Source organism: Antennarius striatus, chromosome 7 (genome assembly GCF_040054535.1).
Source record: "Antennarius striatus isolate MH-2024 chromosome 7, ASM4005453v1, whole genome shotgun sequence".
In the NCBI taxonomy this organism is placed as follows: domain Eukaryota; kingdom Metazoa; phylum Chordata; class Actinopteri; order Lophiiformes; family Antennariidae; genus Antennarius; species Antennarius striatus.
This window is the reverse complement of record NC_090782.1, coordinates 7,596,076-7,613,564: the sequence shown is the minus strand read 5'-3', so window position 1 is coordinate 7,613,564 and position 17,489 is coordinate 7,596,076. Positions and strand designations below refer to the sequence as shown.

Here is a 17,489-nt window from a genome sequence, read left to right as displayed (position 1 = left end):
GTTCAGTTTTACAAACTTTATTTTCAGTAGTGCTGTAGAATCCAGTCAGATAAACAAATAGACAAATAAACCAAACTAACTCCTTCTTGGCGTAGTTAATTATCACAATATATGATTGCTTCCACTACAAATAGTGATTTTATTCACTGTATAGTCACATTTTGCATTGTAAACGAAGATACATCGCAGCCAGTATGAAAGGATTAAAAATGTCTCCTAAATGTAGTTATTATAAATGCTCATTATCAAACTGCATTACTAATGATGAAAAGTGGAAAGTATTTGACAAAGCATGTTTTTCCCTCTTCAAACATTGAATCAATGCACCAGAAATTACATTAATCAAAATGTCCTCAACACATACAAAACAGCTTCAGTCATATATAGCAGATATCAGCTGAATGTATTAGCTGTAAATCTACTGCTTAAATCTAGCAGCTAGCATTCTTTTACTTGTGCAGTGAAAAGACAACAGACATTGTGCATACTACCTTACCGTCTTGCAGAAATTCCCGGACATAAGATGTACTTTATTTTGAAATTTCCGAGTGTGGGCTAAATGAAGTACATCTAATGTCCTGGAATTTCTGCAAGACAGTAAGGTATTACACACGATGTAATACCTTACTGTAATACATCACTGGCTGCTAAATTTCGGCAGTAGATTTACAGACAATAAATTCAACTGATATCTGCTACATATGACTGAAGCTGGTTTTTATATTTCTGTGTTGATGGGATTTACAGTAGGTGGTCTATATTACAGAACAAAGTTCTTAGTTCTACTGCCTATATCTGCCCTGCCTCTCTTGTTCCTCCTCCAGCACACACAGCTGATAATGATAGCGGTGATGATGACAGTGGACACTACCGCAATAACAATGAGGATGACTGAAGTATCATTATGAACAGTTTCCTTGTCCCTTTCATCACCACTGGTGACCCCCTCATGCTCTGAAGTAGGGGTGGTCTTCGCAGCTGGTAAAGATGTGCTTAGTCTGACTGGAGGGGTATTGGGTTTCCTCTTCTCTGTTGAGTCCAACACAGGCTCCAAAGTAGAACTGAGAGGCATTAAGACTAGGTCTGTCAGCATGGTGATCATCCCACCATTCAAACTTGAAGGTGTTTCACAGACCATAGCAGTTACGTTAGCTTTGGTAGGGTTCTGTATCAACCAGTCTCTAAGTGGAAGAATGTCCTTGTCACATCTCCAGGGGTTCTGCTCCAGGCGTACTTCCTGTACTACATTTAGAGCATTTAGACTGTCCAGTGGCAGGTTGGGAAAAGAATTATTTCTCAGGTCTAGCTGTCCCAGATCGTTTACACCTTGGAGAAACCCCAATGGGATCACATTGATGAAGTTGTTCTCTAAGGAGATGTGGAACAGATTAGGTAGACCTTGGAAAGTCCCAGCTTGTAAAGTAGTGAGCAGATTTGTGTGAAGTGAAACCTCGAACAGTTTGTCCAACCCACTAAAGGCCCTTGTGGATACATGACTGATCAAATTCCGACTGAGTACCAGGAGATGCAACTCAGTCAAATTCTTAAATGTGTCATCCTCCACGCGACTCAGCTTGTTGTCATATAGCCATAACTCCCGCAGGTTCATGGGTCCAAACACTCCTGGTCCCAAACTCTCCAGCTGGTTTTCATACAAGGAGATCTGGGAGAGGAGAGGCAGGTTTAAGAAAATACCTTGTGGAAGAGATTTAAGCCTGTTGTGTGAGAGGAACAGCTTCCGGAGTAGGACGTTCTTGGAGAACAAGTCATTGGGTAGATGAGTGATTTGATTGTCATGTAGGGATACCTCCTCCAGCTTTATAAGGTCATCAAAAATACCTGTGGGGAGTTCCTGTAGTGAGTTTAAGTTGAGCCGTAAGGTCGTCATGTTAGAGAGACCCTTGAAGGTTTCTTTAGGCAGTTGACTGATATTATTGCCTGAAAGGGAAAGGAACTTCAGTTCAGCAAGAGGGTGAAAAGTTTCCTCAGGTACATTAATGAAAAGGTTCCTACTGAGGTCAAGTGATTCCAGCACTGTCAAATGGGAAAACCATTTAGACTTGAGTACCGAGAGTAAGTTATTTCTTAGATTCAGAGACCTAAGCTTCTTAAGATTTTCAAATATGGGCAAAGGAAGATCCCGCAATTCAGTGTCAGTAAACAATAAATTATCTAAGTTGGCAGTGGAATCAAATGTGCCTAGGGCCACTGCCCTTAAAGGTGAGTTTCTAATCATAAAAATTCTGAGGGTGTTTGAGAAAGCATCCACGTTCTCTGGTTTTATAACATCAATACTGCAGTTGAACAAGTAGAGTTCAGTGGTAGATGAGGGCACTGCTACAGGGAACTCTGAAGAGCCAGTGCAGAGGATTTTGTTTGCTTGACACTTGCATCCCTCTGGACATGTCCAAACCACAACGTTGAGAGCACACAGAAGCAGGACTACATGAAGAGTCATAAACAGATCCATTATCTTCCTAGAACAGAAGAAACAGCTGTGTTACAATAAATGTGGGTCACCAATCTTCCATCAGACTGAGACTGATGAATCAGGGCTCTGTGAACATTTAATTGTTGTTATGAACTATGTGACCCTCCGGTTTTTACATATAAGAATTATTCTACTATGCAGTGGAACTACTGGGACTCAGTTGACTCTAGAGGCCCATGTTCAAGAACTAAAAGAAATAGAAAATAAAATAAAAATAGATTTTTCTGTCTGTCTGTCTGTCTATCTATCTATCTATACTGTGTGTATGTGTGTGTGTGTGTGTGTGTGTGTGTGTGTGTGTGTGTGTGTGTGTGTGTGTGTGTGTGCGTGTGCGTGTGAGTGTGTGTGTGTGTGTGTGCGTGTGTGTGTGTGTGTGTATATATATATATGTATGTATGTATATATATATATATATATGTATGTATGTATGTATGTATGTATATAGTATACACACATATACAGTATGTATATATACTATATGTAAAATTTCGATTTGGAGGATATTTGTAACAAAATATTTCTATACATTTAGCTGTAAGTTTTTGAACTCATACTCCAGAAGTTTGCTACACAATGTTTGTGTTTTTAAATAAATCTCGAATCTTCAAAGGTGTCTCCATAGACAAAGTTTCTCCAGATATTTAAAGGTCCCTCAACATGAACTCAGACTAACCACACTTATTTTGTTACACTAAAATTATGTACAATTATGTACAATGATATCCTTCATATTGGTTAGAGTTAAATCTACTTCCCTTTTACTTTCGTTTTGAAGTGAAGGGCCAAAGTTCACACACATATAAGTCAGAGATGTTCTGATTACCAGTAGAAACCCACAGGACATTACAATTAAGTAATGTGTCTGGTCCACTTGCTTTAAAGATGTTGAAACTGAATCACTGCTTTTGATTGGACATCCCTGAGAATGAACAGCCCGCAGTACAGATTAAATAATGCTCGTCTTGACAGCTCTTCCCTCTGTGACACATCACGTAACTTTCTAGTCCAACCAAAACCACTGTTTGCTGTCAGCTTTGTCAAACTGTTAATTACTGAGGCATTTCCCACTCAACATTCAACAACAACAATACTTTTAGTTTTTTACAGAGGGATCTGTATTTTGTAAGAAAAAGATTAAACTGGCAAAGTTGGAAACTGTGCTTCTGTAGACCAGCTGTCAAGCCATCAGGATTAAAAACCACTCAGGCTCAGACTATTCCAATTAAACCACACTTTTTGACTAAACTGAGTGGAATTTCCAAAGCATGTTAGCATTTCGGTATTTTACACAATACACATGTTGGTTCAAAATAAATTTTAACCTCAACAAGCATGTTACAAATTTAATCAGCTGTCAACCCTTTTGCAGAACTTACCTCTCGTAGGGGCTGATGATTGAGTGAACAGAAAGTTGGTGTGGTTGTCTTTATATACGTCCTCCCTACTTCCTCAGTTTTGCAATTTCCTGTGATGAAAGTTTCCAGCATAATCCAAACTACTACTTCATCACATTTTCCTGTTCTTAATCATGACCTGATCAATCTTTTTTGTGTTGGGTTCCGTTTTTTTGCCGTGAGCCAATGGATTCTGTTGGATGTAAGCGTTCAGTAGAACTGCTCGGCATCCTGTCCTCTCCCTTTTGTTCCTTTCTCACACTCACCCTTGTTGTTTTTTTCCCCTGCTAAATGTGATGGGGGATTAAACAAGTTGAAGCCCCACCCTCTAGTAATTTGAGTTTACAGGAATGTCGGAGTTTGCTTGAATGCATGTAATCGTTTGTGTCAGCAGCGTTTCTGCTTCATCTATGCATATATTCTCCATGTCCTGTGTTTTCCTCTTTTGGATCCAGGAAAACAATCGTGGGTGGTGAGAGTTTGTTTGATGAGAGACAACGAAAGTCCAGTTTTTATTTGTGATGTTGTTCTACATTTATGTTTCTTTGGGTGTGCACATTTTGGTATCTGTTGACCATCCAGTGGCATCCTTGGTATGCATGTAAACTTCTGGCTTATGCAGTTGGCAGACATGCAACCTATCCTCTCCTGTTGCAGAAATAGCAATTTTTCTGTTGTTGTTGTTGTACATTGAACTCACACGCAGTAGTAGTAGTAGTAGTAGTATTCAGTATTGTTTTAGTATGTGAACAGACTTTCTGTTCCGTAACAAAATATTTCCATGCATAGTCTGTGGGAATGTAAGACTTTACATTCAGAGAACTACAAATAGGCTTATGTGAATTGTAACCCAAGTGAAACTGTAATACTGTATAGAAAATGTTATTTAGATTTGATTCTAACTAACTGGCAGTGTTTATTCCAAATCAGTGATAAATGGCTGAGCAGGGAATACTTCTGCACTTTTAAACATTCCTGTGTAGCCGTTAGTAAAACCATCTGATTTTGCAAAAGGAAAAACTCCCTCCTCACCACAGTAAAGAGATAGTGAGGGTGTGGTTGATGCATAGAATGTCGTTGCTGGCCTGAAATGTGTTTTTTTTTTTGTGTGAAGTTATTGTAAAGTTACTGTAAAGATACTGAAAACACAAAAAAGAGAGAGAGTCCTAACTGCTGCCGGTTGTACCAGTGTTTTATCACAGATTCACTTCAGCTGATAAAAATCATTATAGAATTTTTGCATCATTAAGCTGCATGAAAGAAAGAAGAAATAATCTATCTACACTATGATATCAATACAGTAGTTTCAGAACAATTTCTCTGATAATTCCAGCACCGCATATCCACATTGAGCCATGATGTTGTGGTAAATTTGGCCTTCTGTGACAGGATGGTTGACTCATGAAAGATAAAAGTTAGTTGTGTCGTGTGTATCAGGCTAAGAAGAGATGTTACATTAGTTTACCTGAAAATTACCCGTGGGATAGTATGACACCTGGGAAGGTGTTAACCTACGAATTAAAGACTAGTGATGTCTTATTTCCCCTGTGCTCAGCTGACTGAGTAGGAGCAGAGGGGAGCAGAACATATAAATGTTAGTTTCCATACTTCACAGATACTTGGACTTTCTGCTTGTGTCGCTACAACACCAACATTCTATACTGATGATCATAATGACAATAGTGTGAAATTCAAACAGGTATGACACAGATTCCGTCATATAGTGATTGGCAGAGATGGAAAATAAAGACATTATAATGATGTTGTCATAGGTGTTGTCATTGATGACGATGCCAAATGATTGGCTTAAGTTAAATATTAGACTGACATGAAGAGAATTATTTTTCTACCCTACAGCCGACAGTTACAAATATGCTAGAAAATCCCACCTGACAGGATTAAAATAAGTTACTGTAATTGTCCAGAAATAAAGGTCACATATTTAAGAATTGATTGGTCAAACTTTCCACTTGTTTTGTAACCTGGTTTAATCTTCTCTATGACCCCTGCAAAGTGATTTCCTCTCCCCAAACTCCCCCTTGTCCAGTAAGTGTGTGTGTGTGTGTGTGTGTGTGTGTGTGTGTGTGTGTGTGTGTGTGTGTGTGTGTGTGTGTGTGTGTGTGTGTGTGTGTGTGTGTGTGTGTGTGTGTGTGTGTGTGAGTGTGTGTGTGTCACCACTGTTGTTTGGGCTCAGCCTACTGGAAAAGCTTAATCACACGTTGCCATAGCAATGAACTTGGGTGCTGTTCAACATTTCATCTTCTTTTGTTTTCTGCTTGTTTTTAAGTCCAATCAGTTTGCGGAATTCAAGGCATCCAAAGTCATTTTGAGAATGTTTGAAAGCCTTGAAAACTCTCTTGAGTATTCTCTACTGTTTGACCTCCACAGAACAATATTAGGGATATAAGAGCAAGATAGTTCATTGTGATTCTGTCAACAAAAGTGATTTAAAAGGAAAGTTACATGTAATCTTCCCTCCAGAGTTATCACAAAAACACATTTGTAGTAACTTTTCAGATTAAATTTAAAGATCCTTCCTTTTAATGCCCCTTCTCTATGCTTTGTTGTGCATGTCACAATGTAAATACTGTAATTATGATAACTTCAAAAGAGAAGCCACACACATAGTTTTTTTTACATCATAATGGAAACCTACAGAGTCATTGTTTTGTAAGAGAATACTTAATCTTAATGGTTGTTTTGTTTCCTGACCTCATGAAATCTGAGAGGTGACTTGAGTCAGAGTTTCCTGTTTTGGAAGGCAGTTAGAGAGTTAGGAAGATTTCTATCAAGAATTTTTATTTTTCGCATTTTCTCCATTTAGGGAGGATATAAAATATACGTAGGAGTGTGAGATAAGAGATGTAACATTCCTCTCAAATAAAACAGTTGCTCTGGTACAGGTTTATTAATGCACTGAGTTGCCAAAAACAACTTAATAGTAAAGTCTCTTTAAAATAAATTGGTAACTAATGAGCAACTGACCACATTTCAATAAATAACTAAGCGGCATTTTCCAAATAACAGAGTGTAAATGTGGTTCTTTTTTAATACAAGGTAACCACTGCACTTGATCACATGGACACATTTAATCTGTACTATAATACTGTAATCTCATTTACTGATAATAGGTGGGATTAACACCACCATTCCTTAGTATAATGGCATTTTATTCCAGACCTTCTACAGAAGGAACCATGTTGTGAAAAACATGGTCAAAAAAGAAAGTTGCATGGGATACGTATGATTAAATTTATTCAGAATTACAGTATATAAACAGTAAATGATTTAAGGTTTTTACATCATTTGCAGTTTGAAGTTATCGCCATTGGAGGGAGACAAAGCATGACTCATGCAAGCTGACTCATCTTTTCTTAGTAAAAATACGTGACTTAAAGTGTATTTATTCATTCATTCATTGTCAATACCGCTTCTTCTGCTGTCGCCTATTCCTTCTGACTGTAGGCGTGAGGCAGGGTACACCCCAGGCGCGACACCAGTGCGCCTTGGAACCACGCAGACGCCGGGAGAACATGCAAACTCCACACAGAGTGGTACTCGAACTGGGAACCGCCTTGCTGTGCGGCGACAGCACTACTCACTGCGCGACTGTGCCACCCAAATCGTATTTATTTATTTGTTTGTTTGTTTTAACGTTTCAGTTTACACATCAATATGACATAGCAAGCTTAGAGATTTGAATGCAGTTTTATCGTATACATTTATTTAAAAGTTCACAGCTTAATCCAAAATTGACATGACACTGATTGTTACCATTCATGTTTAATATGCTTTGGATCATTTGTTTGTCTATGAAATATGTAAAAGTAGAGATAAATATAAAGCGAAAGATATCAACTTTTTTGCTTTATGTTCTTTGACCAGTAACCCAAAACACAAATATCTGATTTTATTTTACACAAGACAAAGACATGTAACAATTCCTCTTAACTGAGAAGCTGAAGTTAGCAAATGTTTTGTAGAGCAGATAGAAAAATGATTGAAATAACTGAGAAATGTTGTAAATAATTACATCTGTTTGACAACTGATGAATTCAGAAACAGATGCAGCTCTACACAAAGTTAGATATTTCAGAAGAAAAAGCAAGTAGTCTATTAGTAAAAATTACAGACTCACAAGATTAGATTCACAATTTGAGTATATATTCTCTTATTTACAGTACTGTACTTGTTAATATAAAATACTGTTGAACATTCTTAGCAATCATTCATCATTTTTTATCCAATATTGTAAGTCTAAATATCCTATCGAAAGCTTAAGTATAATATGTCCTTTACTGCGACTTTTGGAAAAAAAACAGTTCATCTTGGTATCCAGAGCACCAGGTTGTGTTTGTTACCCTGCTTTATTTACAGAAGCCTTCTGAGGCCCATTCATGGTCTTGTTTAGGCGATACATGCCATAAATGGTGGCAAGAATGAGGAAAAAGCCTGTGGTAACAAGAAGGATGTGACAAAACATGAGGAATCCTGCCATGGCCTTACTTGACGGCAAAAACCACACATACACCCAGCCGTTGTGGCGGTTGTAGTGAACAAACTCTGGCCTCTGTTCAACCACCAGTTTGTCATAGAAAACAGGTGGCATGTAACGCGCCAATGGAGTCTTACTAATGTGAACCTCATCGAGCAAGCTGGTGGTGGGAGTTTGGACAGATGCTGATTGTGTTTCCATATCTAAGATGGATACTGTAGCTCTAGCTGGGTCGTTTGTTGTGGTGGTGATCCGCTGGGATGCCCCTTTGGTTGTAGCTGATGTTATAGTTGGTGTGGTTGCAGAGATACCCGGTGATGTTTTTTCATTGGTTTGGATTCTGAAGGATGCTTTTGTAGGCTCATTGAAGTTATTTTCCTTCCCTGTGCGAAAATATCTTTTGACCTCCTCAGCGTCACAGAAATCAAACTCCTCTTCAGGTAGAGAACCGATGGTACGTGCAAATTGGTAGACTGGACTACGACAGCGCACATTATCTCTGTCAAAAACCACATGCTCGTTATGTCGGATCCATTTAGCAATTCCTCTGATGCTACAGGTACATTCCCAAGGGTTACCACTCAGACTAAGTGACCTTAAGATGGTATTCGACAAGAAGATATCTCCTGGCAAAGTCTTGAGGTGGTTATTCTTCAAATCCATTGTCAAAAGTTTTCTAAGGCCCCTATAGATGTTTTCTGGCAGGCATTGTAGCTTATTGTCATTAAGAAGCAGTATGCTCAGTGTGGTTAGCTTGGAGAACAGCTCCGGATGTAGATAAACAAGGCTGTTGGATTTCAGTGAAAGCTTGTGAAGGTTGGGAAGGCAGCAAAAGAGGTCTGAAGGCAACTCGGATAGGCGTTTATTTAAATGTAAGTTAAGATTCAAGAGCCCAGACATGTTAGCAAACAGATTTCCGGGAACAGTGGTGAGATCAGTGGAATACAGATAAAATTCTGTAATGTCAGGCATGTGACCCATTAACTGGTCTGGTAGCAATAATAAGGGGTTATTGTAAATAGTAAGCTTTTTAAGCTTAGGCATGTAATAGAAGCTCTTCTCTGGGATTGCCTTCAGTCGATTAGAGGACAGGGTAAGAATCTTCAAGTTAGACAGTGGCCAAAACACCTTTGGAGGGAGACTGGTTATCTGGTTCTGGTGTAGTTTCAGTTCTTCAAGATTGTCCAGTCCGTCAAACATCCCAGCTTCTATCACCTGTAGCTCATTGTTATAGATCAGGAGTTTCTGAAGTTCATTTAGGGAATGAAAGATGGTCAATGGAAGCTGCTTTATGGAGTTCCTGCCAAGGTTCAGAAGGCGCAGTTTGGTCAATCCTTGAAAAACATCTGAAGAGAGGTTTCCCAGTTTATTCTGGCTCAAATCCAGATCCAGCAGCTCAACCAGTCCTTTGAACATGTTGGGAGATATGTCCTCCAACTGGTTCCCATCTAAATGCAGCTGTTCCAGCAAGGTCAGTGGACTGAAAACCCAAGCGATAAGGGTAGAGAGATCATTGGATGAAAGCTTGACAGACTTGAGCTGTGGAGCGACACGGAAGGCGCTGGGATGGATGGTACGTAGATGACTGTGAGTCAGGCTGAATCTTAACAGGAGGACCTTGTCTGCCAAACTCTGCTCATTTATGATGTTCATTCTTGTGTCATTAAGTTGTAGTAGGTATGTGTGGACAGGTAACTCCTTTGGTATGTCTGTGATGGTGTAGCCAATACATCTTACTGCACCTTGCGAATGACACTGGCAGCTGCTGGGGCAGACAGTGTTGTAGGTGCGATGCACCAGCGTGAAGAGGATGAGAATCATCCACAAGATTCCTGCACAGTTGAAGTTAATACAGTGGAATTCCATTATTGACATAGAGCAAAATTCTGACACTATAATTTAAAATAAAATCAACAATATTTCTACTAATCTACTCTGATTTGACAGTAAAATGACTAAATCTACTATCACCTTATGAAGTACAAACCTCTGCAGTAAAGGTCCATCCTCAGTTTGACACGATGACTGTGATGCTTCCCTCTGTGCTGCTTATTTCTCTTGAGGTCGATCTTGAAATGAAGGAGTTCTCAAGTGACCCTGTGCTGTGTTGGAAAATGCCTGCCCAAAAATCTTCCTTCCTCTAACTTCTGCTCTACTACTGTCTTTAAAAAGCACTGTGTGTTACTTTTACCTCTTAGTCCCCAGTCTTTTTCTTTAAACAAGTATCATTGCCAATTAAAATGGGATGTAATTTATGCAGAAATATTGATGGATCACTTTTAATGATCCATCAACATGCTCATTGTCTTTCTTATGTACTCTTTGATTTTAAAGAGACAAGCAACAAAACGAAATATAAAGTTACTCTAGATAAAATAAGATTTATGAGGTTTAATGAAAAAATTTGTGAACATCCCTACAATTTGAATAACAACTCATTGACATAAAAAAACATATTGACTTGAGAGGTTTCTGTGTTTTGTCAGACGTGGGGAGAACATGCAAGATCCATACAGCGCTACCCACTGCGCCACCGTACCACCCTACGTGAATTACATTTAAATTTAGACTGACTGTAATCGTGATCACAGTGTGCATGTGTGTGTGTGTGTGTGTGTGTATGTATGTTCACCAACTAATATACCTGTCATTTGGCTGTGCATTACGAACTCTCTTTGACATACTTCAGTCTGTTCTAATGCGCCCACATTAACTGTATGAGTGACAGAGAAAGAATTGCTGGTTCATTTCCTGTGGACGTATCTCAACAGGATGGTCCGACCTCAGTCTTCATTTGCTCCAGTTTGTCGACTGAACGGAAACAGATAAGACCCACTTTAAGCCAGAGGCTGCTTTGTGTCTGAGGTGATAATACCATTAAAACCGGCAGCTTATTGCAATGAATTGGTTAAGAGATTAAATTAAATTAAGTCAACAGTTGTAGTTGTCTGTAAGTACTTGACTTGGAGACCAGAGGGTGGCTGATTCAAATCCAATGTGGACCATTCCAGTCAGCTGGAATAGGCCCAAGCAATACCTGTGACCTGCAAAAAGTGGAAGGAGACAACAGAGGTGTCTCATATACATGTAGGGATGGAGTTCATGTGGCTTTACTCTCAGTGAAAATCATAATACCAATATTTATCAGCAAACAATGAAAAAATAAAAGATGTGAAGTCAAACATTTTATAGACGAATAGCAAAATCTTTCAGTCAAATCCTGCACTGGTTTTCTTGCCCTAAAAAGCTGACTCATGTTACCACATTACTGAAAACAATTCCAACAATTTCCACACTTGTATTACTATGTTGTTCATTTTGATAATAAACTGCCATAACAATGACATTTTCTGTTGTTCATTATTATGTTATTTTATGGCAGAGATCTGTTCACGATGATGTCAGATCCAGTTCACATCCAAAAGTGAATAAAATCTAAATTGTGTGAATAAGAACCTTTACTCTTCAAACACTGATCCAGCTATTGTGCCTCTTACCACCATGTCTTATGGTGGTGGTATTTGCTTTGATGCTGCTGTGAATGCAGCTTAACTCACATATTGTCTGGTTTCCCTGAAGCCTTGTGTGTCACAGAGCGTTGATTCAGATCTGTTCGCAACCAATTTAGACTCAGATTCAGGAATTCATCTGTAACAGTTTAATGAACCACATTTACTTAGATTCTTATTTCGATTTTATCAATATTTGATAACTGAATCAACAGCTTAAAGGTAGGCGGAAGTCTTAATATTATTGATATGTTGTCCACTAATGGCTTATTGATTTTGAGTCTCTTTTTTTTTACCTTTTAAAAAGGAGGTGGTTCATGGACCAAGTCATTTCATGTTCATGCAATTTCTGTTTACATTAAAAACACAAACAAAAAGTACGGAATCGTGTAATAATACATTTATTTTGTAAAATGTACAGTTGTGACAGATGCGATGGGGCGTCATGTTCCTAAAACAAAACTGTTGCTGTTCCCAAATCTACCACCAGAGGGCAACATGTACAAAGAAAGTCCCTGTTAAAATGACGCCTTGTCAATCAAGTACATTTCGTCATCTGACCCTCAAGTATTTCCAGTTAGTAGCTGATTATATACAGATGGGTGGAAAAACCACAGTCCTTAGATCTCTGGTGAGACCCCTTCAGACAAAAAGTGTTTATGGATAACTTTGACTACAACTCTGTATTGCTGGATTAAATACAATGTGACTACATTACTGGTGTTCTGAGTCTTAAGGCTATGTTGGACTTTGCAGCAAGATTTCACAGTGTTGCTTCTCTTCTTGCATCCTCATCAGACACAGTACTTCCAGAAACAGGCTGAAGACAAAAGGAGGTAAAGATATATAGAGATTTAGAAAAATATGAATAATTGCATAAATGAATGAGTTTGCATGGTAAATAAAAATGCCTGTCTGACTTACGTTCAGCCCTCTTCCTACTTATGGATTTGCTTTCTGCCAAATTGGCTGTGATCTCCCGTTCCAGCTCCAGGTCCTCTCTGAGCATCTGCATCTACAGGTACAAGCAGAGAGCAGAGTGACAAAGCACAGTGAGACGTGCAGCTTTCAGCTCAATGTCAATACACCCTCTGTTCAGGAAATGTGACAGTTTTGATACACATTTTGAGTAAACATGATGTCCACATTTGATTTATACGCTAACAGAATCACCTATTTATTTAATTCACATGGTGATAATTTAAGGTGAATCTTAAAATATGTGCTTACCTCCTCTAATTTTGTTATTTTTTGGGCCAGTTCAAGACCTGCAGATAGGAAAATAATTAACCACAATGACAAAAATACATTTGGGTGATCTTAATATGTTATTGCATCCTTACCAAGAGGATCATCCTTTTCAACAGGAACTAAGCTCTTCTGTAGCAAAAGTGCTAGAATCTTGCTCTGGGGGTCTATGTCATCTCTTGGAATTAAACCATTGTTACCTATACAAAGCAAATGCAAAATGTACTTTAATGCACTTTAAACAGAAAAAGCAAGAGGAACATAAAAGTAAATCACGTCTACATTATGTTGTAGTTTGCCTCTTAACCTGTTGCACATTTGACAGTAAAGCACTCGTTTCAGGGGTGCAGTGTTTGCATCCCCTGCAGCAGTTCCCTTGAATGAAGGTGATGACAGGATACTCACCTCGACTAAATATGCTTCTCCCCTCTGCATCTAGCACACCCTGCAGTAGCAACAGCCCCAGTAGTCCCAAGCAGTAGTTCACAACTGTTGCTTTATCCATAGTAGTCAGTATGGTCAAAAACTCACGCTGCACTTGAAGTCCTCCTTCAGGCAAGTTGAGCGCTCCACTGTCTGCGGTCCACCCCATCAATATATTTATCCTTTCAAAGGCCAGGAGGAGGGGCCAGTCAGCCCCCTGTCTCCTAAATCAATAACTTGTCACAGTGTTCCATCAATAGGCAACCTTTTCACATGGACCATGGAGTGTCTCAGTGAAATACAGTGATATGACGCAGGCGAAGGCCAGTAACCCTACATCACTCTGACATGAGCTAATCAAACAAAGAGAGGAAGGTATCAATCAGCCCATTGGTTATGAGACACCAGCATCAGATGTTCTTGGCATTTTTCTTTCACATTAATTGCTTCTTTAAATAATAGTGTGTTGGTCTGGGTAAGGAAGGGGAAGTGAATTACTTCAGACTATAAGTGCACCATAGCCCGTGATGGTCTCCTCGGTCTTGGTCTCTATGCTGGTCTGAAGGTAAAAGTACTTCGCAATAGCCGAACCAACTACCAAACACCTGACAAGTTGTCGATGTCTATTTAGTTAGAAAATTACATCTCACTCCTCTGTCAGAGCAGCAGTTTGTAAGAAAGAAGCAGGTTGGTACCTAGAGAATTTATAAGGATCTCATAAAAGAGCTACATTGCAACTTGTCAGAATTGACTTAAGAGCCTGTTGATGTCTCGTGTCCAGCATCCGTCAATCCATCACAACATTAATACATCACTCCTGATTCCGCTTTTCAGTCCACAACAGTTCAAGGACTTGGTCAATGATCCAACTACAAACGTAGAACTAGAAAGAATCGAGTCCTGGGCATGTATCGGAGTGCCCAAACAAATTGGACATCACTACTAAGAAGCTGAGATGTGTCTGGCAGACCTTCATCGTGCCCTGAGTGGCAGTCAGGCTGCAACAAACATGACCATCGATCAGTGAATCAATTGGTGAATCAATCGATGAATCAATCGGTGAATCAATCTGTGAATCAATTGATGACTCAATCGGTGAATCAATCGATGAATCAATCAGTGAATCAATCGGTGAATCAATCGATGAATCAATCGGTGAATCAATCGATGTCGGTCGCGAAAAGAACAGCTCGTTCACTTTGAAGTGAATGACGGGAACCGGCTCCTCTGTGCCTCGGTGTCTGCGCTTAGTGAGCTCATTGCGCTGAGCAGAGGAGGGACAGTTCTTATAGTTTAGTTTTCGTTTATTTATTGTTGCAGTGAAGAGTAAATATTTTTAATTTAGAATTTTTTGTGTTGTGTGTTTTTAAGGAATTCTGTGTTGCTTGACTTTAACTTTTGAGAAATACTGATCATTTCCAATAAAAGGATGAACAAGTCAGTAATAATAAATGATAATAATAATTACAATAATGAGAATTAATGGTTGGGGACCGCTGATCTAGGAGTAATGGATAGTGATGTCGGTCACGAAAGTAACGGCTCTGAAAGCAGGCTGAACAATGGGAACTGGCTCTTCCTCTGTGCCTTGCTGTCTGCGGGAGGAGCAGTTCTTATAGTTTAGTTTTAGTTTATTTATTAATGCAATGAAGAGTAAGTATTTTTAATTAAAAAATTTTTGCGAGTTTTTAAGGGATTCTGTGTTGCTTGACTTCAACTATGTATGTTTGTAAATATAATTATGATGAGATCAGTGTCTCACCAGGCATGAACCTCACCGCACGTCACTGGTACATACCTACAGTCCATTTGGGAGCGGCAAAGTAACCTGAAGGGCATGTTTTTGGACGTGGGAGGAAGGCGGAGAACCCTGAGAGAATGAACGCAGACACAGTGAGAACATACAAACTCCTGTGACGACTAGCGTCACATGTCTGGGGTTTGGTCCCTTGCTCCCTGTTTTCTGTATGCTCATTGTGGTATGCAGATATGAAGATTAGCTTGTGCCGTCGCCCAACGATGATTGGGGGAGCGCACCTGTTTGCTCTTTTGACTGGCTGCACCAAGGCCTTACCGGGTATATGAAGATCGAAGACGACAGTCCCTGGCAGTCCTTGGTGGCAAGCAGGGTGTCAGGCAGTGGATTCTCATCCTCTCCATCTTCCAACAAGCCACATGCCATTTTGTATGAACTACTGAGTCACATAAAATGTCGGTCACAAATGTAACGGTCTCAGAGAAGGTCGCGAAGAGCCGGCTGTCAGAGTCGGTCGCGAACGTAATGTCTCACAGCCAATCGCGAAGAGCCGCCTCTCAAAGTCGGTTGCGAACGTAACGGTCTCAGAGCCGGTGGCAAAGAGCTGGATCTAAAAGTCGGTCATGAACGTAGCGGTTTCAGAGACGATCAGGCAGAGCCGGCTCTCAAAGTCTGGAGCTGGTATTGTAGATGGATGTTTCTCATTCAGTGCCTTCTATGTTTTACCTAAATTATTTATTTTATAAGGATATTCCTTAGTTTAATATCCATAGATCGTTTGAGATACATAATATATAAATATATATTTATCAAAAACGTTCGGGCTGGGTTGGAAGCCCGAGCCCGAGTCCAAAAAAAATCCAGCCCGACCCGAACGTAATTACTGACTTTTTGAGCCTGACCCGGCCTGAATTTTGCGTCGGGTCGGGCTTGGACTCAGGCTCGTGCTTTAGATCTTACCTCTACTCCTAAGCACTCCTAGACAGGGCGACATGAACGTAACGGGTCTCAGAGCTGGTTGTGAAGAGCCGGCCCTCAGAGTCGGTCGAGAACGTCACTTCAGATTAGGGCTGTTAGTTTAATGCGTTAATTAGATTAACGCTGCAAATTATCGCGCTATAAATTATTAACACAATTAATCGTGAGTGTCAAGTCAATGCACAAGCATTTTAAATTTGGCCTTTCAGTGACCCGTAGGCTGCAGTGTTACGTCACTTCGCACCTGCGCCACTAGTCAAAAGCAGGGTGACTGACAACAGAGATGGACGCGACACAGGAGAGGGAGGCAAGCCCACTCGGACCTTTTGGCGGAAAGTTTATTTATAAAACGAACAAAGACGGGACTATCAACAAAAACGCAGTGATTTGCACCTTTTGTAAAAGAGAATTTTCATATCACCTAAGGTGCTCCAGCCTAACGTATCATTTAAATTCAAAACATGTCAAGGACACAGAGTTGTCTGTTGTCAGTTCCTGTAACATTAGCTTACCCTTTTAAAGGAAATGCCTGTTGGCATCTTGCTATTGATTTTGCCTTATTTAGAGGTATGTTATACTATTCATTTCAAATTGCTGTATTGAGTCAGCTTTAGTATTCATTTTTATTGAGAGTCTGCTTATGTACCTGTTTGAGACTCAGCCTTATTTTATTTATGAATTTTATTTATTTTAACTGTATTTTTATTGTATTTTTGAGAAATGCACCTGGCCTAATTGGTTTTCTGATGTGCTTGACCTTTTTGCTTTTGAATTTCATTTATAAAACACACTTAACCAATAAAAATGTGGATTTCAAATCTTCTCTTGGTGTATTCTATTGATTAGTCATGCACTACATTCTTGTAATGTCCTAGAATTCAAATTCTTTATTTGGGGGCCTTTAGCAGGTATGAGATTAAAATGCGATTAATTACATTAATTACAAATCCTGTTATTAATTATATTTTTTTTAATCGCCTGACAGCACTACTTCTGATCGTAAATTCTGATCTGAGACTTTAAAAATAACCCACTCACTGTTGATAATAAAATGGTGAATAAGCTACACTGTAGGTTCATATGTTTGTAAATCATATTATGATGAGATCAGTGCCTCACCAGCCATGAATGTCACTGCAGTAGCTAATTTGGTTGTCATCAATCACTAAAGCACAAAAAAGAAATGATTTGATCT

General features: G+C 39.4%; 1 protein-coding gene across 1 annotated transcript; it reads right to left on the bottom strand.

Moving 5' to 3' along the window:
- Positions 1 to 747: 747 nt before the first annotated feature.
- LOC137598784 (slit homolog 1 protein) lies at positions 748 to 10,465 on the bottom strand. The gene is made up of 4 exons (XM_068319253.1): positions 10,368 to 10,465; positions 8,247 to 10,212; positions 3,868 to 4,012; positions 748 to 2,473 (listed from the first exon to the last, which is right to left on the bottom strand). Exons 1-4 carry the CDS (start codon positions 10,384 to 10,386, stop codon positions 761 to 763), a joined length of 3,843 nt encoding a protein of 1,280 aa, XP_068175354.1. The 5' UTR covers positions 10,387 to 10,465; the 3' UTR covers positions 748 to 760.
- Between the last annotated feature and the right edge of the window lie 7,024 nt (positions 10,466 to 17,489).

Excerpts from the sequence above, each read along its gene's own strand:
- LOC137598784 (XM_068319253.1), bottom strand. Across the intron at positions 4,013-8,246 it reads GCTTCTGTAAATAAAGCAGG|AACAGGAAAATGTGATGAAG; the intron begins GTAACAAACACA and ends GTCATGATTAAG. Across the intron at positions 2,474-3,867 it reads ATCATCAGCCCCTACGAGAG|ATAATGGATCTGTTTATGAC; the intron begins GTAAGTTCTGCA and ends TGTTCTAGGAAG.